This window comes from Bos indicus x Bos taurus, chromosome 10, assembly GCF_003369695.1.
Source record: "Bos indicus x Bos taurus breed Angus x Brahman F1 hybrid chromosome 10, Bos_hybrid_MaternalHap_v2.0, whole genome shotgun sequence".
NCBI classification, from domain to species: domain Eukaryota; kingdom Metazoa; phylum Chordata; class Mammalia; order Artiodactyla; family Bovidae; genus Bos; species Bos indicus x Bos taurus.
The window spans coordinates 22,060,303-22,069,302 of NC_040085.1; the positions used below are offsets into that span (position 1 = coordinate 22,060,303).

At 37.9% G+C, this 9,000-nt stretch overlaps 1 protein-coding gene across 1 annotated transcript; it reads right to left on the reverse strand.

Annotated features, from left to right (window-relative positions):
* Positions 1 to 5,744: 5,744 nt before the first annotated feature.
* On the reverse strand, positions 5,745 to 6,731 carry LOC113899620 (olfactory receptor 4F3/4F16/4F29-like). Its single transcript, XM_027552873.1, has one exon. The coding sequence runs from the start codon at positions 6,729 to 6,731 to the stop codon at positions 5,745 to 5,747; it is 987 nt and encodes a 328-aa protein (XP_027408674.1).
* Positions 6,732 to 9,000: the final 2,269 nt, after the last annotated feature.

Below are 9,000 nucleotides of genomic sequence, written 5' to 3' on the forward strand. Positions count from 1 at the left end.
CAGCCTTCTTCACAGTCCAACTCTGACATCCATACATGACCACAGGAAAAACCATAGCCTTGACTAGATGGACCTTTGTTGGCAAGGTAATGTCTCTGCTTTTGAATATGCTATCTAGGTTGGTCATAACTTTCCTTCCAAGGAGTAAGCGTCTTTTAATTTCATGGCTGCAGTCACCATCTGCAGTGATTTTGGAGCCCCAAAAAATAAAGTCAGCCACTGTTTCCCCATCTATTTCCCATGAAGTGATGGGACCGGATGGCATGATCGTTTTCTGAATGTTGAGCTTTAAGCCAACTTTTTCACTCTCCACTTTCACTTTCATCAAGAGGCTTTTGAGTTCCTCTTCACTTTCTGCCATAAGGGTGGTGTCATCTGCATATCTGAGGTTATTGATATTTCTCCCGGCAATCTTGATTCCAGCTTGTGTTTCTTCCAGTCCAGCGTTTCTCATGATGTACTCTGCATAGAAGTTAAATAAACAGGGTAACAATATACAGCCTTGATGAACTCCTTTTCGTATTTGGAACCAGTCTGTTGTTCCATGTCCAGTTCTAACTGTTGCTTCCTGACCTGCATACAAATTTCTCAAGAGGCAGATCAGGTGGTCTCTGGCCAGTAATTTTCTTTCTTTGTGTTATCTTTGTCTGGCTTTGGTATCAGGATAATGGTGGTCTCATAAAATGAGCTTAGGAGTGCCCCTTCCTCAACAATGTTTTGGAAGACTTTCAGAAGCATACATGTTAACTCTTCTCTAAATTTTTGATAGAATTTGCCTGTGAAGCAGTCTGGTCCTGGACTTTTGATTGTTGGAAGATTTTCAATCACAGTTTCAATTTCCATACTTGTGATTGGTCTGTTCATCTTTTCTATTTCTTCCTGGTTGATCCACAAATCAATCAGAGTGATACACCACAACAACACATTGAAAATATAAGTGCTTGATTATCTCAAGAGAAGCAGAAAAAGCTTTTGACAATATTTAACACTGATTTATGATTTAAAAACACTCTCCAGAAAGTAGGCATAGAGGGGACCACTTCAACATAATAAGGCCACATATAACAAACCCACAGCAAACATCATTGTCAATGGTGAAAAACTGAAAGTATTTCTTCTAAGACAAGAAACAAGAAAAAGATGTCACTCTTGCCATTATTATTCAACTCAGTTTTGAAAGTCCTAGCCCAGCAATCACAGAAAAAAAAAAAAGGAAATAAAAGGAATCCAAACTGGAAAAGTAAAACTGTCACGGTTTGCAAATGACATGATACTATACATAGAAAATCCTGAAGATACTACCAGAAAACTGCTAAAACTCATAAATGAATTTGGTAAAGTTATAGGACACAAAATTAATACACAAAAATCCTTTCCATTCCTATGCACTGAAAAAAAAGATCAGAAAAAGAAATCAAGGAAATAATCCCATTTACTGTTGCATCAAAAAGAATAAAATACTTGGGAATAAGCCCACCTAAGGAGGCAAAAACCTATACTCAGAAACTGTAAGATGATGATAAAAGAAATCAAAGATGGCACAAACAGAGGGAGAAATATACCATGTTCTTGGATTGGAAGAATCAATATTGTGAAAATGACTATACTATCCAAAGCAATGTACAGATTCAATACAATCTCTATCAAATTACTAATGGCATTGTTCACAGAATTAGAACAAAAAAATTGTGCGATTTGTATGGAAACACAAAAAACCATTTAGGGCTGAAGCAATTTTGAGAAAGAAAAATAGAGCTGAAAGAATCAGGCTCCCTGACTTCAGATTATACTATAAAGTTATAGTAATCAAAACGGTATAGTACTGGCATAGAAACAGAAATATAGATCAATGGGATATAATAGAAAACCTAGAGATAAACCCATGCACCTATGGTCATCTAATCTATGACAACAAAGGTGAGAATACAGAATGGAGAAAAAACAGTCTCTTCAATAAGTGGTGCTGGGAAAACTGTACAGCTACATGTAAATAAATAAAATTAAAACACTCCCTAACACCCTACACAAAAATAAACTCAAAATGGATTAAAGACCTAAGTATAAGGACAAATAGTATAAGACTCTTAGAGGAAAACATAGGCAGAACACTCTTTGACATAAACCACAGCAAGATGTTTTTTGATCCATCTCCTTGGGTAATGAAAATAAAAGCAAAAATAAGCAAACAGGACCTAATTAAACTAAAAAGCTTTTATACAGCAAAGGAAACAAAGACAACCAAATGAAAGAAGACAACCTTCAGAATGGGAGAAAATATTTGCAAAAGAAGCAGCAAGGGATTAACCTCTGAAATATACAAACAACTCATGCAGCTCAGTATCAAAAAGCAAACAACCCAATCAAATAATGGGCAGAAGATCTAAATAGACTTTTCTCCAAAGAAGACATGCAGGTGTCTAAAAAGCATATGAAAAGATACTCTATGTCAATGATTATTAGAAAATCGCAAATCAAAACTATGATGAGGTATCATCTCACACCAGTCAGAGTGGCTCACATCAAAATACCTACAAACAATAAATGCTAGAGAGGGTGTGGAGAAAAGGGAAAACTTCTACACTGTTGGTGGGAATGTAAATTGCTATAGCCACAAGAAGAGTCTGTAGGATCCTTAAAAAACTAAAAATGGAACTACTGGATGATCCAGCAATTCCACTCCTGAATATATATCCAGAAAAAATGAAAACTCTTAATTCAAAAAGATACATGCATCCCATGAAGTGAAGTGAAGTGAATTGAAGTGAAGTGAAAGTCGCTCAGTCATGTCCGGCTCTGTGACCCCAAATTCTCCAGACCAGAATACCAGAGTGGGTAGCCTTTCCCTTCTCCAGCGGATCTTCGCAACCCAGGGATCAAACCCAGGTCTCCCACACTGCAGGCAGATTCTTTACCAGCTGAGCCACAAGGGAAGCAAAATTGTTAACTAAAGTATAGATTTTACTTAAATTTAACAAAATTTTATACTAGTGTTCAACATTTGTTTTCACACTTTATTCAAGACTCCACATTGTACTTAATTGCACTGTGCAGCTTCAGGTGCTTGCAACAAATTCTGATAAATTCTCTTTTCATTTTTATTCTATTACAAATATTTTCTAATTTTCCTTGTTATGGCTTTCTTAGATACACCCATCATTTAAAGAGGACATTTAATTTCCAAATACATGAGATTTGTTAAAGCACCTTTGATAATAATTTCTCATTTCAATATTAATTTCTCCTTTAAATGCTTTCCTATCTGAAAACACTCTCTGTGTTTTTTCAGTCTTCTAACTTTACTGAGGCTAAGTCACACTGCACTTGAAAATATATGGGTTATTTTCAAATATCTTTTGATATTTCTCACATAATTCCACAGTGATAAGAGAACAGACTCTGTATGATTTCAATACCTTTAGACTATGAAATTTTTGCACTTTGTTTTATGTCCCTGTATATGTTTCAGAGTCCCCTAGTTATAGCCTACGGGAATTTGAATAGAATTTGTATCCTACTGTTGTGTGAAAATTGTATAAATCTTAATCACTCGGATTGGTTCATGATGCTATTCAGGTCTACTATATCCTTCTACTTCTCTCTATATTCATTCTATTAATTTTTGAGAGTTTGTTATTGGAACTGCAACTAAAATCTTAATCAATCTACTTAAAAAATAATTATATATGGAACTGTTTTTTAAAAAAAAGATACACATATCCCAATGTTCATAGCAGCCTTATTTACAAAAGGCAATCATGAAAGCAGCCCACAGTGCCCAAGAACAGATGATTGACTAAGGAAAAGGTGATATATTTATATGCTGTGGAATATTACTCAGCCATAAAAAAGAATGAAATCTTGCCATTTGAAGCAACATGGGTAGACTTAGAGAATATATGCTTTTGAAATGTCAGAGAAAGATAAATACAACATGATATCACTTACATGTGATATAAAAATAATACAAATGAATCTGTAAACAGAAATAGACTCATAGATGTAGAAAACAAATTTATGGTTACCAAGGGGGAGGGGAAGACCAAATTAAGATTATGGTATTAAGAGATACAAAAACTACTATACACAAAATAGATAAGCAATAAGGATTTACTGTATAGCACAGGGAATTATACCCAATGTCTTATAATAATTTATAATGGAATATAACCTGAAAAAAATAACTATGCTATACACCTTAAACTAATACAACATCATAAATCAACTACACTCCAATTAAATAAATAAATAATAAAAACTATAAAGAAAGCTGAGCCCTGAAGAATTGATGCTTTTGAACTGTGGTGTTGGAGAAGACTCTTGAGAGTCCCTTGGACTGCAAGGAGATCCAACCAGTCCATCCTAAAGGAAATCAGTCTTGAATATTCATTGGGAGGACTGATGCTGAAGCTGAAACTCCAATAGTTTGGCCACCTGATGTGAAGAACTGACTAATTTGAAAAGAACCTGATGCTGGGAAAGATTGAAGGTGGGAGGAGAAGGGGACAACAGAGGATGAGATGGTTGGATGGCATCACTTGATGGACATGAGTTTGAGTAAATTCCAGGAGTTAGTGATGGACAGGGAAGCCTGGTGTGCTGCGATCCATGGGGTCGCAAAGAGTTGAACATGACTGAGTGACTGAACTGAACTGAACTGACACTTTGTTTTATTTAGTTATTACCTTGGTCCTCATAATATATAAATCTTTTGCATTTTCATTCAGTATTATCTCTTTTATCTACAAAATATTCAACCCATTTAAAATCATTTAGTTTCACATCATTATCTTTGCCATATAAAAATAGTGACTAAGTTTACGAAATAACAGGAAACAGGCATACACACTGAGGCATATAGGAATTTATAACACCTGGTCTCAAAACATTTGATTAATTAAAAATATTAATATAAAAAAATTAATATCTTCTGAGTTGTCACTCTTTGAGTTAGCCAAATATCACCTTCCAATCCTGCTGCTACTGCTGCTGCTGCTAAGTTGCTTCAGTCATGTCTGACTCTGTGTAACCCCATAGACAGCAGCCCACCAAAATGCCCCATCCTTGGGATTCTCCAGGCAAGAACACTGGAGTGGGTTGCCATTTCCTTCTCCAATGCATGAAAGTGAAAAGTGAAAGTGAAGTCGCTCAGTTGTGTCCAACTCTTCATGACCCCATGGACTGCAGCCTACCAGGCTCCTCCATCCATGGGATTTTCCAGACGAGAGTACTGGAGTGGGGTGCCATCGCCTTCTCCACCTTCCAATCCTAACTAAATTTAAAAACCTTGTAACTAATTAAATCTTGAGTATGGATGGCTAAATTCAGACATTAGAAGCCCCAAAATCTCAAAGCTACCTAGACAATAGTCTTTGTTTCATTTTTTTTCCTTCAGGTGTATAGACACTGAGAAACACAAAGGGCTTGAATATTGGTACATATGTGTATTAGAAGAGATACATCTTTGAGAATTTCTATCAAAGAGAAGAGTATCCAACATTTTGTTTTAACAGGAAACATGCCCTGTATGTGAGATTTCAGCCTTTACCAACACCTGTAAGTTTTTAATAACATTATATTCCAGTGCTAAATTCACTCCTGTCTAGTATTTTTAGTTTCCTTAGAGCAAGGGTCCCTATGGAAAAAATGACCAGCTAGGAACAGAATTCTTGAGGAGAGATTTCACAGTGAATATTGAAAATCATTAAGTACACTGAAAATATATATGAAAAGGGTAGTTAAAGAGGTTAATTTCCAAGAAGAGTCAAGATCAATCTGAATTTCTTGGATTGTGCATGAGAACATTTCCTGAAACTTAAAACCTTACCAAACAGTCTCCTCATTGCCATCTTCATCTCCTTATTTCTAAGCGTATAGATAATAGGATTCATAAAAGGAGTAATTAGAACATCAAAGATGGCTAAAAATTTATCTATGGGTAAGGTAGGGAATGGCCACACATAGACAATAATGCAAGGGCCAAAGAAAAAAACTACCACAGTGATGTGAGCTGAGAGGGTAGAAAGGGCCTTGGATGAACCACCTGAAGAGTGTTTGTGAACCGTGAACAGGATGAAGATGTAAGACACAATCAGGATAAAGAAGGTGCCCATGGAGATGAAACCACTGTTGGCAGTGACCAGAAACTCCAATCTATACGTGTCTGTACATGCAAGCTTGATGAACCGAGGAAAATCACAGTAAAAGCTATCCATTTCATTGGGGCCACAAAAGGGTAAGTTGACAACAAAAGCCAGCTGGGCCACAGAGTGGATGAGTCCAATGGTCCAAGCAACAGCCAGAAGAGAAGTGCACATTCTTAGGCTCATGATGGTCGGGTAGTGGAGCGGCTTACAGATGGCAACATACCGGTCATAGGCCATGACTGTGAGCAGCACCATTTCTGCACCCCCAACAGTGTGAATAAAGAACATCTGAGTGATGCAGCCTCTCAAGGAGATGACTTTGTGTCTTCTGAAAAGGTCAGAAATCATCTTTGGGGTTGCAATGCTGGAAACACCTGTGTCAATGAAGGAGAGATTTGCCAACAAAAAGTACATGGGGGAATGTAAATGGTGGTCTGAGAGAACTGTGAGCACAATGAGAAGGTTTCCCAACATACTTGCTATATAAAATACTGTGAACAATACAAATAGAAGAATCTGGATCTCCCAAGAACTGGTGAGTCCCTGCAGCAAAAATTCAGACACCACTGAGCAATTTCCTCCATCCATCAACTTCATGCACAAGGCTGACCCTGAGGTTAACTGAAGAGCATAAGAGCGAGACAGGCATAATTAGTAAGTTGGAAAGAAAGTCCTTGCAAAAATTTCAAAAACTAAAGATCATCTTGCCATTGTACAGAGTTACTTAGAGTTTACACAGTACAAGTAGAACAAAGAACCAGAATCAGAAGTGTTCCCTGCATGAATCTTTGGTATCATTTAATCATGTACCTCAAATTTAGTTTGGGCTTTAGTGTCTAATCAAGAAGGGGAAATGTAGACAAAAGCACCTAAGAATTTAAAAAGAAGTGAATCATGGGACTTCTCTGGTGGTCCAGCGGTTAAGACATTGTGCTTCTACTGCAGAGAGGATGGGTTCAATCCTTAGTCAGGAAACGAAGATCCTGCAAGCTGCATGGTGCAGCCAAAATAATAATAATAATTTTTAGATAAAGAAAGTTGACTCAGAAAATCTAGATTTGTACTTCCAAGTTTCTCTACTGAAATATGCCACAGAATGAAAACATGTACATAAAGGTACAGAAAATTGTTCTTCTTAATGCTGCCTGATTCAGTGTGGATAGACCACAATTTATTTACTAATTTCCCTATTAATAAGCATTTACCCAGTTTGCAATTCTGGGGGCCCAACAAACAATGCTGCAAATATCTTTCTTTGCATCCTTTATGTCTTTGCATCCTCTGTATCTTTATGTATCATCTTTTTGTACTGTTTTCCTTTCATGGTATGAATTCTCAGGATGTGATTACTGACACAAAGTACTTATATTTTTAATTTGTGTACGTTTGCCTGATTGCCTTCCCAAAAGGCTGTCAGACCAGATCAGATCAGATCAGTCATTCAGTCGTGTCTGACTCTTGCGACCCCATGAATTGCAGCAGCCAGGCCTCCCTGTCCATCACCAACTCCCGGAGTTCACTGAGACTCACGTCCATCGAGTCAGTGATGCCATCCAGCCATCTCATCCTCTGTCGTCCCCTTCTCCTCCCGCCCCCAATCCCTCCCAGCATCAGAGACTTTTCCAATGAGTCAACCCTTCGCATGAGGTGGCCAAAGTACTGGAGTTTCAGCTTTAGCATCATTCCTTCCAAAGAAATCCCAGGGCTGATCTCCTTCAGAATGGACTGGTTGGATCTCCTTGCAGTCCAAGAGACTCTCAAGAGTCTTCTCCAACACCACAGTTCAAAAGCATCAATTCTTCAGCACTCAGCCTTCTTCACAGTCCAACTCTCACATCCATACATGACCACAGGAAAAACCATAGCCTTGACCAGACGGTCTTTTGTTGGAAAAGTGATGTCTCTGCTTTTGAATATGCTATCTAGGTTGGTCATAACTTTCCTTCCAAGGAATAAGCATCTTTCAATTTCATGGCTGCAGTCACCATTTGCAGTGATTTTGGTGCCCAGAAAAATAAAGTCTGACACTGTTTCCACTGTTTCCCCATCTATTTCCCATGAAGTGGTGGGACCGGATGCCATGATCTTAGTTTTCTGAATGTTGAGCTTTAAGCCAACTTTTTCACTCTCCACTTTCACTTTCATCAAGAGGCTTTTGAGTTCCTCTTCACTTTCTGCCATAAGGGTGGTGTCATCTGCATATCTGAGGTTATTGATATTTCTCCCCGCAATCTTGATTCCAGCTTGTGTTTCTTCCAGTCCAGTGTTTCTCATGATGTACTCTGCATAGAAGTTAAATAAACAGGGTGACAATATACAGCCTCGACGTACTCCTTTTCCTATTTGGAACCAGTCTGTTGTTCCATGTCCAGTTCTAACTGTTGCTTCCTGACCTGCATACAAATTTCTCAAGAGGCAGATCAGGTGGTCTGGTATTCCCATCTCTTTCAGAATTTTCCACAGTTTATTGTGATCCACACAGTCAAAGGCTTTGGCATAGTCAATAAAGCAGAAATAGATGCTTTTCTGGAACTCTCTTGCTTTTTCCATGATCCAGCTGATGTTGGCAATTTGATCTCTGGTTCCTCTGCCTTTTCTAAAACCAGCTTGAACATCAGGAAGTTCACGGTTCACATATTGCTGAAGCCTGGCTTGGAGAATTTTGAGCATTACTTTACTAGCGTGTGAGATGAGTGTAATTGTGTGGTAGTTTGAGCATTCTTTGGCATTGCCTTTCTTTGGGATTGGAATGAAAACTGACCTTTTCCAGTCCTGTGGCCACTGCTGCGTTTTCCAAATTTGCTGCCATATTGAGTGCAGCACTTTCACACCATCATCTTTCAGGATTTGGAATAGC